Source organism: Physella acuta, unplaced genomic scaffold (assembly GCF_028476545.2).
Source record: "Physella acuta isolate Inbredline_101_S28 unplaced genomic scaffold, ASM2847654v3 ptg001647l, whole genome shotgun sequence".
Taxonomy (NCBI): domain Eukaryota; kingdom Metazoa; phylum Mollusca; class Gastropoda; family Physidae; genus Physella; species Physella acuta.
In genome coordinates, this window is record NW_026733161.1 from 71,443 (window position 1) to 89,297 (window position 17,855).

A 17,855-nucleotide genomic window follows, 5' to 3' on the forward strand; every position below is an offset into this window, starting at 1 on the left:
GTGGTAATAACAGTTAACCAATAACAACATTTTTATGTTTTAGGTGACTTTGATATGTGCAAAAAAAACCCCAAAAAACTTCCATTTTATTGAGAGTAAAAAAGAAAATTTTTAAAGCTAGATTTTTACATACAAATTTTAAAAAATAAATCAACCTGTTATGATTGCTTTTTTAAAGGTATAAAGCAATTCTTTTCTCCTTTCTTTTCTAATATAATTACTAAAAACACATCTTAATGATATAATTTTAAACTCTCACAATTTTAAATCATGCATGCTCTTTTGTTTTGTTGGAAGCATGTACAAAATTCAACATATACTTTAAACTTTAAAAAAAGGAATACAACATCCCTTGAGGTGGAGTTGATATTTTTGTTATCACAAAAAAATGTAAGCAGTATGCAAACTGACAGCCAATACAATATTCTACTATAATTCATTACAAACTTACGGGCATGGACTTGACAACATAGGTGACAACACTGGTTTTCATCTATCAACATTAATTTAAAAAATGATGGTGTATTACATTTTATGTAGCTATGCTATAAAGTTCTTTAAAAAGTGCATACTTTTAAAAAATATTACTGGCAGTTTTAAAAAAAAAATGCATAATCTAAAACTTTTTAAAGGCGGGATGATATGGTAAATCTGCCTACATATTTATTTAACATTAAGTGACATCGAATAGTTTAAAAACGTTAAGGCAATAAATTGATTGCTTTCTTACAGTGGACAGTTAGTTACAAGACAGGAAGTATGCAAGAATAGAACAATTTATTTAACAAGCAAGACGTCTTGTGAAACTCACACCAACAAAAAACATTTATAATCTCTGGCAAGAACCCTGACCACATACAGAGAAAAAAATTATTTAACAGCTTAAGTTTGCCTGATTTAGATTTACATTTCCTTTAAGTCATTGAAATAAAGAAAAAAACAAAGAACATTATGAGAGGTTCATTTTTGCCATGTATATACTATTATTTAAAAAAAATGTAGACTTAAGGGAGATTGTGTTTGTTCTAGGATACAAAGAAGGTGGAGTGATGGTCAATCATTTTGATATATATATATATATATATATATATATATATATATATATATATATATATATATATATATATATATAATTTTCATATAATTTAAGTGGTAGTAGATGAAACTAAAAAATGTCAAAATTTTTGTGATATAGGCCCTATAAATGTGCACAATTCCTAAGTTCAATCAGTCATTAATCATAATTGAACATTAAAATGTAATCTATCAAACCAACAATTGGCTATACACTTACTGGAATAAGATATGTGTCCCTAATACAAAATACATAATGCTGTGATGATGCACAAAAATAGGCCTTAAAAACTTAAATTTGAATCACATTAATTACAATTATTTAAAGAGACAGATGTGTGATAGAAATGGTATATGGTCCAATAATCATATGAATGGTCCAGAAGTACATTACCAGAAGAAAATGTATACGTTGCTGTGTCTTAGAATTTGTATATTTGTAAAGAAATATTTCTTTACAAAAAAAAAAGGTATGGTTAATGTATAAACCAAAATATTTTTCTTTAAAACTGTTTGTAAACAAATGTTTGACTATAAATAAATGCACTATGTATATTAGTAAAATGCAACAATACACCGATATTTATAAAAATGTATGTTTTATGTAGAATACTAACATGTAACACTACAAACAGTGGGGAAACATTTAAAATTAATTTCCGAAATCTAACATTTTTTTCTAATATTTTACTTTGTACTGTTTTGATATCAAAATGAATTTTCGTGATAGTCTGTGTTCCTTTAGGTAAATGTTTTTTTAATGTCATATTTATCTTGGGGGTACTACTCTCATTAAGATTTCTGTATCCCTATTTTAACAAGTTCTTGATGATGTTCACTTACTAATAATACACTACATATATTACAGCATTTAAATTAATGTAGCTATCAATACCAAGAGTAAAAATCCCTTTTATAAACTCAAGAAAATAATTTTACAAGAAAAAGTACAGCTAAAACAATCAAAATCCCATTTATAAACACAAGGAAATAGATTTACAAGAACAATTACAGCTAAAACAATCAAAAGTATTTTGTAAGAAGACTTCCAAGATGGTATTTCTTTTTTTTTTTAAATAGACAAATGTAAAAAATACAAAATAAAAAAAATAATTGATGAATGAACTGTATCTATAGTAAGTTTTAAAAGTTAATTTGTGTACATGGGAAACCCTGCTTATATAAAGTAAAGCTAGTCAATTCTAAATAATATTTCCATAGTAAAAAAAAAATAGGCTGTTTCTCTGCAAAAAACACCACATGTCTCTAAAATTTAAATACCTTCTTTCAAACACCAGTATGTGTAGGCCCTATTATATAAATTTTTTACACAAACTTAATGTGAACATATGAAACATAAAGAAAAACCTTTAGGGAATGAGTAACATTTTAGACAAGAGTATTCGATATATATATTACACAAGGTATAAGATGAACAACATTTCCCTAAAATAAATATCTTAGCTTTTCCTTCAACTAGCTATGCTAATTACACGAACATCATTGTACTTTATTCTTGAGCCGAATGTTGTTGTTAGTCGTTGCTGTGACTCCATTACTGCTACGCATGTCTTGACGGAAACTTCCAAAAGTAAAAGATTGACCTTTAAAGTCTAAGTAGGCAGTGAAGTGATAACCCATGTTGGTGTATGCTATAATATACTCACAAACAGAGAAGAAACTGAAGGCTGAAAGAAATTTTTCATTAGATTAGAGTATGAAAATGTCTAATGCATTAATAATTAATATTTTAAAATATAGAAGCTTTTAATATATGCTGATATTTCTTTTCTAAAACTTTAACTGCACTGAATAAAAAGTAATAATTTAAGGGTCACATTCCTTCAAAACTAATTTTTAGTATGAAAAATTATAGATTTTTCATAATTGACCATCTGCCCATAACTTTTATAAGAATAATTCTATTCACACTTTTTTACATACAGGTTAACATTAATTCCTTTGTCAAATTACCACCAAATTTATCAGCATAATGATAATAATATTAACAGGCTAAATTTTTATTTGAAACTGACAAATTGTGATTGGTGGACTACATATAAAAACTGCATCAAATTATTGAAAACAGACCAATCAGCAACCTTGTTACATAATAAATAGCACTACCAACACTCCACATTTACCTAGTGCTCTATTGGCCTTGACTACGAAGGGGAACAACTCAGCAACTTTGTTTAAAAATGTATGAAAAAGCCTTAGGAAAAAACAGGAAGAATAACAAAGATGGGAGAAGAAACTTAAAAAGAAATTGCAGGTGATCAAAGACAGTAGTACTACAACTTTAGTAAGCCGTTGAGATGAGAACCTAATCTGCAAACAAGAAGACAAAGCATTATAAGGTGGCAGCTTCACCACCATACAAAAGACGTGAGGTTTTAGAAAGATAGAGAAAAGCTGACTTTAGTTATATGGAGTGCTTGAAGATAGCCCAGAGTGCCATGCTTGAACAACGCAGAACCAGGACACACTACTCTACTAGACCAACCAAACCTGCACCAGGCAGAAGATCTCACAACTCTTGTTGGTACCTAAAGTCTTGAAACTGATACAGTTGAAATTACAACAAGATCTATCATAATTAACTCACAAGCCGACCATGATGAACAACAACAAAGCCACCAGAAAGTTGATATAATCAACCCCATTGTTCTACCCACTGCACAGACCAAACCCGATCAACCCCTGACCAGAGATCAAAGATATGCCTAAGAAAGGAGAATCTCTCTCTGTCCTAATCCACTTGACACAGTGAAACAAAGGCAGATAATCATGAAACTTAATCAAGATTTTCCCCTTTGTCTACAAAATTTGATTCACACTACTAGTGCCCAAACTGTCAAACCCAGAGTTAAAACCCTGCTAGTAAGCCTGGAGTGGCCGCCCCAGACTAGAGATCAAAGATTTGCAGACAAGAGAGAGTTTCTCTGGGTCCTGATCTACCTGATAAGCAAAACAAAGGGCAGATAATCATGAAAAGCAAATCAGAATTATCTCCTCTGGGGGTCATAATTTATAAAATTGGTAATTTTTTCTTAAAAACTAGCTCAATGGGTAAATAAATTTATTTAAACAATGTCACACTTTTTTAACATCATACAAAGCCAGAACCCTCCCCTAAATTTATGTTCACAGTGCATTAAGACGAAAATTAAACCTGGAACTCTCAAAATAATTGGATTGCTAAAGAAACTTACCCCCAACAACACAGTAAAGTCTGTGCAGTACAAAAAAGAAGAGAAGCCCTGCTGTTGCTGTTGCTATGGAAGCGAACATAACCTTCTTCCACCAATAAGATCTTTTCTCCTGAAAACAATTAAAGTCCTTGTAAATCAATGCTCAGGATAGCAAACAATTCTAATATGCAATCAATGCAAATTAAGTTTACCCTAAGTAAAAATTTCTCAGGAAATTGTCGATTTTAACTTAATTTGCAATTGTATGAATAAGTTATGGCTTATTTTACTCAACAATTCTACTTAATTTTGTTACAAAGTTTTACATAAGTAAAATGCATTCCTTCTATGAAAAATGAAATTAGTCAGTAATATATTTTCACCTAATTTATCTATTTAGTGTTAACACTCATTACAAATATATAGCAAATAGCCATTGTGAAACTTTTCAGAAATAATATTTAAATATTTCAATTCCAATAATTCCATTTTTAAAAAACATTTAAAAATATTTTTTTTTTTTAATTTACTTTTCAAATTAATATCACAGTATGATTAAAATAGACACGTCTTTTGTTTTTTTCCTAAATGGGTAATCAGTTTTGTGTGCTCAGGTGATCTTAAGTACAAAATCATTATAAGAATATGCCACAAGTACTGTGACTATGTCCTAGGTAAATGCTACTTGTTTCATGTATGATTTTACTCTAGCCCTCTGAGTAAATGTTTATACAGTTTATACTTTTCCAGCATCACTCAGGCATTTACAAGATTTAAACAGCATTTTTATAAAGTACAGCAATCCTAAAACTAAGTGTATGCCCTGCCAAAAATCATTGAGTCATTTATTTTTAATAGTTCTCATACATAATGTAGTAGATTTCTTCAATCAATGTTCAAAGAGAGGATTCCTTGACTACCTTTTAACAAAACATTAATCCTATTGTAATTTCTACAGCTGTTTGTAACATATGGTGAAAACAAAATATCAGTGAGGGTTGTATTTTAAAAGCAGTGTTTTTATCAATTATGTTCAGGATACTTGTAAAAAATGTATATAAAAAATAGTATTAAATTGAATGTATATTTAAAAACAATTTCTGCAACACAATTCTATGTCAATATAGCCACCCTAATAGTATTATTGGCACCAACAAAAAACTTAGAACTAAAAACTGAAGTACCAATGAACACAACAGAACACAAATGCTTACCGAAATGAATTTTATTTCACACATAGGTTACATAAAAAACTAGTATCATACTTACAATTTCTGTAAAAACACCATCCCTGCTCCAGTTGTAGATGATTGTGTTCAGAAGCATGTAGCACAGGGAAGTTATCATAAAAACAACAAAGATTTTCTCATGGACAGCTGATGAAAGGTTGAGAAAAAAAAAAAATTAAAAATATTTTTAAAAAACCAATAAATCACCCTCACAAATCTTTCTTAAAACTAGGCAATATGGGAAACTAAGTAATTAAATAGTAACAGGAAAAATGAATTAGATAAAACTATACTCACGATAGTTTTCTCGATTTGTTATGTAGGCAACTAATGTCAGACAGGAATTTTCAACAAAATTTAACCAAAAGTTGACCTTGATAAGGAACTTATATTTTCCAATTCTCTCTGGCTTAACACGATACAACTGGTTGATATAATGGTTGTAATGGATGAGATTCACAGCAAACCTTGGTGCAGAGTGAAGAGCTATACATGTGCGCCACAGATATGTTTGAGGTGTTATGCCAGTCACTGCACTTATTGAGGGAATAAAGTTTTTCACCTGAAAATTAAACAACAATACATTTTTATTGTAAAACCCACAGTAAGTTGGCTGCAACTGGAGTTAGAACAGAAATAAAATTTCATTAAGCATACTAATAAAAGGCAAATTTTAAAAAATAATCAAATCAAGGGTAGTAAAGTTTTGTAGAAAATAAAAAAAATAAAATAAAAAAAAACAACAGATGTTACTTAAATTTGACATACGGGAGACAGCTGCTTTTTGTTAAAGAGGAAAATCTATAACATATAACAATATTCTAGCACAGCAAATACAGTAAAGTACAATTCAGATTTCAAGTTTATAAATGTTGCTCACAGACAGGGGACACAGAGGACTAGGCTAGTCCCCTGAGAGCTTCAATAAAAAAATAATTCATTTTTACAAATTGTTATGTGACGTGGCTGAGTGGAGAATATGACCTCTATGCCATTGGTTTGCGAGTTCGGAACCCATGACATCATTGTAAATGTCTTTTAAAATTATTTCCTTACACCACTCCCAAGACCCCTGAGCTGGTCCCAGAGGCGCAGCGACCCTTCCCGGCGCCCGGGGGCAAACTTTTCGATTTGCACCCCCACCCACCCTCAAACTTTTGATTTGCACCCCCCTCAAACTTTCAATTTATTTTTCCAACCCATTTTGGCGCCCCCTAAGGTCGGACATATGTCCCCCCCCCCCCCCTTGCCACGCTACTGGCTGGTCCCTTAGTGGGAGCTCCCACAATTATAACTGTTTACAAAACAGGTTTAGTTGCCTAAATACAAGTTTAAAAAATACAGGTAGCATTCAGGTATTTGGACAGTACATATAACATTTCAACTATGATACTTTTTCAGCACAGTGGTTGTAAAATTGTTGCAGGTTAAAGAATTTGATTTTTATAGTTGCAGAAAATATTGGTACAGCATGTGGTTTTCTAGACTGGTATAGAGTGGGTGGGTTCCTAGACTAGAATAGAGTGGATGATAGGTGGTGTTCTAGATTGGCATAGAGTAGGTGGTGGTAGTGGGTCCCTTGACTAGTAGAGGGATTGATAGGTAGTTGGTGAAGGCTTCTGAAAAAATACCTTTTAAAATTTGTGTCTACTATATTTAGATGCTCTCAGCGATTAGAATAAAAAGTTTCCACATCACTGACAGTAAAAAAATTCTTCTTTTCAGGAATCCATATTAATATCAATCTTATAATGGCTAGAAAACTATTGCTCCACAGTTTACCCAAAACTCACAAGCAATTACGCAATTATCAGACATGAGCAGCGATGTCATGAAGTTTACATTCCCCAGAGCAAAGCATGAATCTATACAGTGCATATATAAATAGCTAAACCAAAAGATAATTTAGTTGAGAAAGGAGATTAAAATCAATCTTAAAGGTGAAATCAATACAGTGAGTGGGAAGATCAATGCAGCATTATAAAATTCAGGGTAAAACTATCATAGGACAGCAGGTACTATGTCATGTAATAAATAGTTATTGATATGTAGGGGGTGAGTTTTAAGGTCAATAGAAAAATACAGAAGAAATTTAATGTCCATCTTGGAATAGAGGGTTTAATAAGATGTAAATCACCATGCAGGATTAGCATTGGTAGATGAATATGAGCCACAAGAAAAGATTTTTTAATGGCAGCACCAATACCCTAACCCTGATCCCAACAATGATACAGATAGACCAACAACCAATGTATGACCCTGCAATGTCCAGCTAGCTATCATAGAAGTATCATACATTTTTGGATGGTTTTGTTCCTTCAAAGAATGTAACAGAGTGCATGCTATAAATTTAAATATTATGTAAGTTATGCTAATAAATGATGACAAACCCTGAACCAGTTAACACAGTGCTGTGTAATTATTACACTTAACTATGTTGGTGAACAACCATGCATGATAGCTTTAAGAACAAAACTGTATAAAGCCATAATTTTAAAAAAAGTGAAGAAAAATAAAAAGGACCGAAGCAATCACGAAGAATTTCCCTGCTTGGCTGAATAAATATAGCTGTGCTGAATAGGACTGAACACAACATGTTTCATCAGTTAAGACCAACTACTCACTAATACCTCCTTTTGAGGCCTTAAGGATAGAGCAGCTATTTTTAAGTCCTATGTAATAAATATAAACACCAGCTGTGACTGTATTAAAGGACATTACATTCATTAATTGTTATTCTTTTTTTTATTTTTAGTGTGGATTATATAAAATTTGATAAAAAGTAACTGTTAATACATAAACCTCCCCCACCCCCCCAAAAAAAAATTAAGTTGCAGTTTTGGACCTGATGATCCATAGGGCAGATGAAATAGGGTTCATCTGTTTCTAAATGACTACATATGAAGGCATGGTGTGGCCAGCACTAGAACTTTTGCCCAACTGTGATGACGCAAGATTACGTCAGACATGTTTAGCAGATATAGGTTAGCAGAAACAGACTATAGGCCTAGTTGGTTGGTTAGAGAGGCAATGGGCGCACAGGACTGACCGGTCACGTGGGACGGTCAGCTGACCACTGAGGCGTGGGGCAGTAGAGAGATAGGACGGCAGTTGATGATTAGCTAGCGAGAGAGAAGGTGTTAGGAAGCGGTTAGAGACGGTTGTAATTTGCATAGCTAGAGAACAGTTAGATAGTGTTAGGAGTGGTCATGGGAGTGCGTAGTTAGTGGTATAATGAACAGTCAGATAGAAGTAGTACAGTGTAGATCAGTTAGGTAGAAACTTGAACATATATATCATTTTAATAAAGAACAATTATAGTTGAACTTGAACTGTGTGTTATTGCATACATTCGTTCGGCCTTCGTAAAAATCCCCACCCTCACAACTGGTGGAGCGCGGGTCGAGGACAGGAAAGACAGTACATATCGGTTTACTCATGACGGAGTGTACTGGTGTACAGCTTCCTATAACTCAACACAACAGCGGGTTTCTTCAACCGGAACGAGTGGATTACCAACACAAGGGAACAGTCACCATGTTCAAAAAGATAAGTACCTTCCAACAATTTTTTTAACCGTTTGGGTTTATACCCGTGCTGGATAGTTTGTGCCAGCGGTTTTTCTGCCTTACACATTCTATTGTTACGCCCTGTTGCCTTAGTTTTGTTTACTTTCCTCAACACACACACATACACAACCATGGAGGCAGAGTTTCAATGCTATAAACAGGGCATACCATTAGACAAAACAGGAGAAGTTGAAACATTTGTAGAGAATAAGCTAGAAAACAAGATAGTCAAGATAGTAAGAAATGTCAAGAACAAAAGCAGAGTTAGCGTTAGAATTAGTGAAACGGAAAGTACAGCACATAGATAACACGCAACTGCCCAAGAACATCAACCCCATGACCAAGAATGTGACCCGGACCGCCTCCATAAATGATTTTGAACAACGGACATAATTGTGAAGTCAAGTCGAGTATTTTTGTGTTAATCTAAGTAGTCGAAAAAATCGTCGTGAAGTCGATATAGTTGAAGTCGAAGTCAGTGTAGTCAATCTGAAGTCAATAGTGTTATTGAAGTCAGTGAAGTATAAGTCAGAACTGAAGTCAAAGAAGTTATTTGAAGTCAGTGAAGTCAGTCAATAAGTTGAGTCGTAGTTGAGGTCATAGTGTGTTTAGTGACGTAGTTGAAGTCATGTTGCAGTCAAAGAAAAGTCTTTGAAGTTATAGTGAAGAAGTGAAATCGTCGAAGTTATAGCGAAGTCTTTGAAATCAAAGTGATGTCGTTGAAGTCTTTGAAGTCATATTGAAGTTGTTGAAGTCAAAGTGAAGTCTTTGAAGTCATATTGAAGTTGTTAAAGTCAAAGTGAAGTCTTTGAAGTCATATTGAATTTGTTGAAGTCAAAGTGAAGTCTTTGAAGTCATATTGAAGTAGTTGAAGTCAAGGAAAAGTCTTTGAAGTCAAAGTGAAGACGTTTAAGTCGTCGAAGTTTAAGTCGGTCAGTGAAGTCTTTTAAGTTGAATTGAAGTGAAGTCGTCGAGGTCAAGTTAGTCTTCAAAGTGAAGTTAGTCGTCAAGTTGAAGTAATTGAAGTCGTCAAAGTGGAATCAGTCGTTAAATTGAAGTCAGTCGAGTTACTGAAGTCAAAGTGAAATAAGTGATGTTACTGAAGTCAGTCAAAGTGAAATAAGTCGAGTTACTGAAGTCATAAGTGAAGTCAGTCATTAAGTCAACCAGCCAGTTTAAGTCAAGTCAGAAGTCAGATAGTGAGAGCTGCTCCACTATATGATTACGTGTTCAAATATTGATTTGAAATGACACTATATTATTGATATACACTCACATGTCTATTCTTTTTCTGAAGCTATTTCTAAGCTCTAGTAGTGTTTACGTCTATTGAGTTTATTAGGCTTTACAGATTGTTGTTAGATTAGAGTGTACTGATTTTTTTATTTGGTTATGTTGTAATGTTATTTTTTTAATGTTTGTTATGCCGCCAGACAAATGTTCAGCACGTTTAAATTTTGGTTTGAGGTTTTTTAAATGGAAGGTACCTCTGTCTGAATACTTGTCTGCGCGGGCACTAAAATGGTCACATAAAGCCATTGCTCATGGTCTCGTAATACAATTTCAGACCACCAACGCTTACAGAGAATGAGACGAGATGAAGCAGACACTTCAAAGAATGCCGCCACCCGAAGCCCCTGATCACGTTGAGTTACCTGGACAGCGAACAGCCTGCTGGACAGTGAATTGCCCTGGTCAAGACAGCGGACGCATCGCCACCGCTTAGCCCCACCCTGGGGTTATCTAACAGACCGCCAGCTAAGTTAACCTACGTCGGCACATACAAAGGGTAGAAGACCCATCGTCCAAGTTCCCAGCGTCGGAACGTTACGTCATTGTTCGCCACCGCATCAGACAGCTCCAGTTCATCGTATAATCACTCTACGTGGACGTCTCAACCAGCGTTGAGTTTGTTGCGTCATCACATTGACCAACGAAAGTTACGCCTACACCCGCCTCATGGGAATTTACAACAAAACTCGCCACAACCCACCCACCACAGAGGAACGCCAACAATTACATAACACTTACACATACACTTACACTGCTCGCTGAGCCGTTCAACCAGTTACACATTCTACTAAGATTGGCTCAAGGCCAGTACACGACAACCTAGCCAGAACTGAGTTACACATGATTGGATTCACACATACCATAACATAGACATACATTATCAAGCAGCGACACTACAGACGTCAGGATACCTACACAAGAACTAGAACAATGACATTTTTTTTATTCAGGAACACAGACACAAGATTTTATGTTTTTGTAAACTGTGCTGTCCCATTTTGTATTTGATTTACATGATTGATGTTAGGGATAGAATAGAGTAGTAAGATAGATAGTTGTTGATGTATTAGATTAGTAGTAGACGCTGAAAAATATAATTTGTCAGCTACAGAAAGGGAGGGAGATATGTGATGACGCAAGATTACGTCAGACATGTTTAGCAGATATAGGTTAGCAGAAACAGACTATAGGCCTAGTTGGTTGGTTAGAGAGGCAATGGGCGCACAGGACTGACCGGTCACGTGGGACGGTCAGCTGACCACTGAGGCGTGGGGCAGTAGAGAGATAGGACAGCAGTTGATGATTAGCTAGCGAGAGAGAAGGTGTTAGGAAGCGGTTAGAGACGGTTGTAATTTGCATAGCTAGAGAACAGTTAGATAGTGTTAGGAGTGGTCATGGGAGTGCGTAGTTAGTGGTATAATGAACAGTCAGATAGAAGTAGTACAGTGTAGATCAGTTAGGTAGAAACTTGAACATATATATCATTTTAATAAAGAACAATTATAGTTGAACTTGAACTGTGTGTTATTGCATACATTCGTTCGGCCTTCGTAAAAATCCCTACCCTCACACCAACCATCTTCTTTTCCTGGGTGAAATTATATTTTCTGCTCTTTAGATGTGTAATTTTGTGAAACTAGAAAAGTATGTCGTTTAATTAACTAATAACTAAGTGGTTATTATTGATAATCAATGTTAGTAATAGTAATACTTTCAAAGTCTATAATGTCTGCATATGTTTTTGAATAAACATACAGTTTATGATGCGCACATTACATAATAGTATTAAAAACCCCACAAAATCAATGGTCATAACGCTCAAATGTGTGTATTTGAGAGAAAAAAAAGGACACCCCCTCCCCAACGCATCATGTCCGCCGCTGATCTGCATGTACTATAATTACTAAGCCTGATTTACACTTGATGAGTAGAATGAGAACAGTTTGCATAGGAGCAAAGATAGGGACTGTGTGTATACTACATCAGGGGTCTCCAAACTACGGCCCGCGGGCCGGATGCGGCCTGCGAGGTCCTCTCATCCGGCCCACAGAAATCTTTTTGTTCACGGAAAACAATGTTTGCTAGAAGTGGCCGAGGAACTTTGCCAAGAAAATTTGAAAATGTAGCTTTGGGTGCAAATACATTTGCCCTCGGTATTGCAGAGAATGATGAAAACATTGTGACTCAAATAGTGAAAACTGCTAACATGTTTCGCAATTTTTCAATTGCAATGGATGAGTCGCTGGACAGCTGTTCCATGTTTTTGAAACAAGTACAGGGAAACAACTTGGCGCATTTTCAGCAGTGCAAGGTCTTCGTGGCTGAAGCAACAGCTGAGTTCCCCCACATCATTTTCATGCGAGATCATCAAAGACCCCCAGCTGCAGTTTCAGTGGCAGTTTTCTGACTAGGATTCAATGGCAGAAGAAGTGAGACTGTTTCAAAACCCATTTGAAGCAAATGTAACCAATTGCCCAGATGAACTGCAGATGGAGGTCATTGAATTGCAAGCAAATGACCTCCTTAGCGACATGTTCAAAACATGGCGTGTGGGTTTTTGTGTTTGCCAAAGGAGAACAAACTTGGATCTCGTGTGTGTTGTCGGCCCCCGACAGTGTTTCTTTCAGACTTTTTCTCCTAGAGGGGGGTGCATTTAAAATGTGTATATATTTCTATATAAATTATATTTCGATGTGGGGGGGGGGGGGGGGGAAGCACGGGGACACCACCACCCCAAAGAGATGCCAGAAACTCTGGCCCCCGAACTGATATTTGATAGTTAATGTGGCCCTCTGGCTAAAAAGTTTGGAGACCCCCTGTACTACATGAAAAGGTGGAGGTGGTTTATCATTTGTGGTATGTGCAGAAACTCTTAAACTGACATGAATATTAAAAAATGACCAAATATTAAACTGTTGTATGCGAATCTATATCTGAATAGCCAGTAACTGTATAATTAAAGAACAACAAACCCCTTTGCAATCAGTTAATTTTGTAATGCCACAATAATGTGCTATTTTATTTTTGGCTGCTTATCTAAGATACTGAAGGGTAAATAAGAAATCTAACTATACAAATATTGATACTGATAGTTTTAGTTTTAAATGTAGATCAAACAATGCCAAATGATGGCTATTTTCAAGTCAAGAAAACAGCAACTGTAGATTACATTTACAAAAAACTCCTCTCATAAAAGGAAATATGTCAAAAGCTTTAAACGTCAGGTGTTTAAGACAAAAAAGTTAAATTCTATTATGTTGAATGAGTTAATGTTAAGGTATTTCACTGGATTAAATTATTTCTTTATGTCATCTATTCCATTAGCTGTTTACTAAACATTACATTTAATCCCTAACAAAGTCAGGAGAAGTTATTCTGTAATTATTTTAATGTATTTGGACCTTTGAATGTAGGATGTCCCTGAGTCCACCCAGTTCCAATGGGTACCTGACTTAAAGTTGGGGAAAGTAAGACAAAGTATGCCAAACTCAAGAAATTTATGAACTTTAATTCACCCAATGGATCGCTAGGTCTAGAGAGGAACTTTACTTATGAGTAAAAGTGACAAAAAAAGGTTGTGTGGTTTATGAAATAGAAAAGTACAGAAAAGCCAGGCAGACTACATCAAGTCTGTAGAGTCAGGTAACCGTCAAATTTGGGTGGACCACAACAACATCTTATAGGTCAGATTCTCACATTTTAGCACAATCTATCTTTTGCTAAGAGATCTATTTTATTAATTAAAAACAAAATATTAGCAAGAAAAGTCACAACAACAAACATAATCCATGGCAGGGAAAATTCTAATACAGCTATGGTTAAGTTTCTGAATATAATTGTTTTGAGTTTATATTTAACTCAATGTAACAAGCTTGCTGACTGGTTTTGATTCTAAGGATTCGTTCTGCTAGGGATACTAAGAGTCAATTTGAAATATTGTCCACAATTTCTATTACAGTTTATTAAAACTGTTGAATTAAATGCACAATATCGGCTAAATTTCAGCTTTTAATATAATTTTTTGAAAATGCAAAAGCATGACATCAGACTATCTGAACCCCCTCTAACATCACATGTCATCACAAAATTATGAGTGTGCTGTCATTTAAGACATTTTAGGCCCAATATTTATTAATTTATTGCCAAATATTTGGTAATCTATCATTTTAGCTATGTAAAATCGGCAGAGGCTAGTAATGTGTAAAAAAGGTGACTCATTAATAAAGCATATTGTGATATATTTGTGTCAAATATAATAATAGATAACTGAATAATAAACCAAAATCAATGTCTAAATATATTAATATAGGCCAGAAATTAACTTCAAACTGCAGTTTTTAGTATTTGAGAGCAAGTATTTGCAACCATCTGTAAGTGGTGGTTTCCCCTGAATCTCTAACTATAATTTAACCAAAAAAACTTAACAAGATGACTATTAAAGTAAACTAGCTTGGTTGCATCTGATGAAAACATTGCATTCTTTTTATAATATTGAAAAAGTTTTAATAAAATTGTTTTAAAAAATTGCATAAAATACATTTTAATAACAAGTTTTTATGTAATAATGCACTAAAAAAAGGAGAAAAATGATTTTCTTTAATTATATAATAATACACTACTATTTAATAGTTTTTCTCACTAAATCTAGAATCTATGCAATTTTCAATTTAATCATGACCACTGAATAATAGACATACATATTTAATCCATAAGCCACTAATTTTGAAGTTTTTAGTTCGTTTTAAACTAAATTACTTAATTTAATATTTATTGACACTCACTGCCATGGCCAACACATCTCTCCATGACAACTCTTCTAACCCTTGAAGGTAAAGAAAACCACAAATGCGATTAGACTTTTTAAGTGGCCATGTACCCAGAGTTCCCCACTAGTGATCATCAAATAGAGGTCATGTGGTTTTTAAAATATAAAAAATTTGGTTGTCATTCAAAAGTCGTGTCTTATTTTAAAAAGCGCATGCAATATTTGATTTATTTCTTCATATAATGATAAGCCTTATAGTTCTACAACCTCCAATTCATTTTTGTGACCTCCAGGCTGATATTTTAGAAGTTCTATTAATTTTAATGAGACCGACTTTTAAATTTAGCCTTCATTCTCCAAAGCAAATTTTAAAACGCTTTTCTGGCATATTTAGCCTTGCCACTTATGGCTTGTTGTTATGACACGGAAATCCCGCCATTTTGCGCGTGGTAAACATTTTTAAATGTAATTAGTTGAAGGTCTCTGGAATTTGGCCGAAAAATCGCCGGAAATCAAACGTCCTGTCCGGGCGCCATATTGTTGTTAGCAACCGACCACGCCTCCAAGTTAGCGAGAAATACTTCTATTTAATGTTTTATGCAATTCTTTTTTCAGTAGGCTACTTTAAAATTATTAAAACAATAGAGTTACATGACTAAAAACTATTGCGCACCAAATGAACATAATAATGCACATATAATATAGGCTTTTTGATGAGAATTACAGAATAATTTTTTTTATTAAAAATGTATTAATAATAGCTAGAATACCAGTAAACTAAGCTAATTTAGCATATTTTAACTTTCTGTGCAAAGTCATTATTACTGAAAAAAATTCCAAAGTCAGGTCAGCCTGTGGCACCCTCCACTGAACTTGAAAGAAGGAAAAAAAACTTGACCCGTGACCTTCATTAAAACATAATTTACTTATGTTTCTTTTTAACTATTAGTAAACATGTGCTTAATATTACCCAATAAGTAATAAAAATTTGACAATTAATTTTAATTACTGTTGTAAAGTGAGATAAACAGCTCAATAAACACGTGTTTTCTTGAGGGGGTGTGACCCGGGTGTGGCACATCGCATGTAACTTTTTATTTCTGTGTCTTATGACTATTTGTTCACAATCAGCATGCTATGCTTTTAAAATTGATAAAGGGTAAGTATACCAAGCTACAAAACCTAAAATCTAACTAATAATTCATACTTTCAGTTTAAAAAATAATAAAAACGATCATCAATGAAGAAAGCGTAAACATTCTATTTTTAGGTGTGACATAAAAAAACAGTCATAAACCTAGCCAAATGATTGGATTCTTGCGCGGCACACATTTTCCCGCGCCTCGTGTTCACCAAAAAAGATTATAATAAAATGGCATTATTACTTGCACGGACCACATCTCATTCCGACCATAAGTTATTACCAGTTAATTGTAATGTGTGTAAAATTGATACTTTCAAGTTTCATATACACATAGTTTGGTTTATTATACACGGGGTATTTTAGAGTTATTTGATTCGAAAGATGAGAATTATATAGAGCTACTTTCACTAAGGCGCCGCTTGCGAGACAAACAAAGAAATTAGGCCAAAAGTAGATCCGACAATTCTTAATTAATAGACTTAAATAGAAACGGATAGTTCCGATTTCTAAAATTAACGATGGCTTCGTAATCATTAGTTTTATCCCTCTACCCATTAGTGAAAGCGAAACTGGTCGCCATTTTTGGTAAGCGCATGAGCCGTGAGATGGCTTCAAAACAACAAACCCGGAAGCTGTGAATCGAACGGCCTATATAATAGTGCACAAAGAGTAGCACAAGACTGTCTAATAATTTCAGAAAATTTTAATTAATTCATAAAAAATCAGGCCAACTTGGCATCCAATTAATTCAAATTTGATGTCAGAATGCATTGTCGTCAAGTCTTGATGCAAGTGCAACTTTGATACGCATCTGACAGTTATTAGTGTCTGAAAATTTTGCTCGCCCGTTTCGATCTATGACAATAGACAGACTGATGACTAATGGAGGAAGTAAGATAAATAAATGCTTGTAAAAACAGGATTTATAATCAGACCGCAGGCCCTAAAATCAGAATAATTATTAGGGGCCTAGGCCTAATAAAATTATTAAAATCATCCAAATCTGTGTAGGCTATAGAATCTATATAATATATATTCTATATAGATTCTAGATCTATAATTCTATATATATAGGCCTACTTACTTCACACATAGTTTCATTAACATCATCAAATCTGAATATGAAGGCAGTGATAAAACAAATCGCTAGGGAAACGCCTGGCAGTGAAACTGTGACAACCGCAAAGTTCCAAATTGGGATATTTAAGGCGACATCTTCTATCGTTCCTTTGTTTTTTATTTTTGACATTTTTAAAATTTGAATTGATCACTTAGTGATTTTTAAATAGTTCTTCAATCACAACTCTAGAATTACCAAACCCTCCAACTGCACTCAATGAAGATGTTGATCTAACTAACGAGACTCTCTTACTAAACTAGATCTAGGCCTATTTACTTATTGATAAAATTATTTGCGGAAGTGCTCTGTAACTTAAAAATTTGTTCACTTATTTTTTAAATAGATCTAGATCTAGATCTAGGGCCTACAATAACATACGTTTACGAAGCTAGAAAAAAAAAGATTAAACAAAATTTGTATTAGGTCCTTTTTTTCTTTTTTGTGCTTATTTTTTTAATATTTAGAAA

The 17,855-nt window shown here is 33.9% G+C and overlaps 1 protein-coding gene across 1 annotated transcript; it reads right to left on the reverse strand.

Moving 5' to 3' along the window:
* Positions 1–1,004: 1,004 nt before the first annotated feature.
* LOC131929546 (post-GPI attachment to proteins factor 2-like) lies at positions 1,005–17,648 on the reverse strand. Its single transcript, XM_059285810.1, has 5 exons — positions 17,353–17,648; positions 5,795–6,059; positions 5,538–5,644; positions 4,290–4,398; positions 1,005–2,762 (listed from the first exon to the last, which is right to left on the reverse strand). Exons 1-5 carry the CDS (start codon positions 17,515–17,517, stop codon positions 2,575–2,577), a joined length of 834 nt encoding a protein of 277 aa, XP_059141793.1. The 5' UTR covers positions 17,518–17,648; the 3' UTR covers positions 1,005–2,574.
* Between the last annotated feature and the right edge of the window lie 207 nt (positions 17,649–17,855).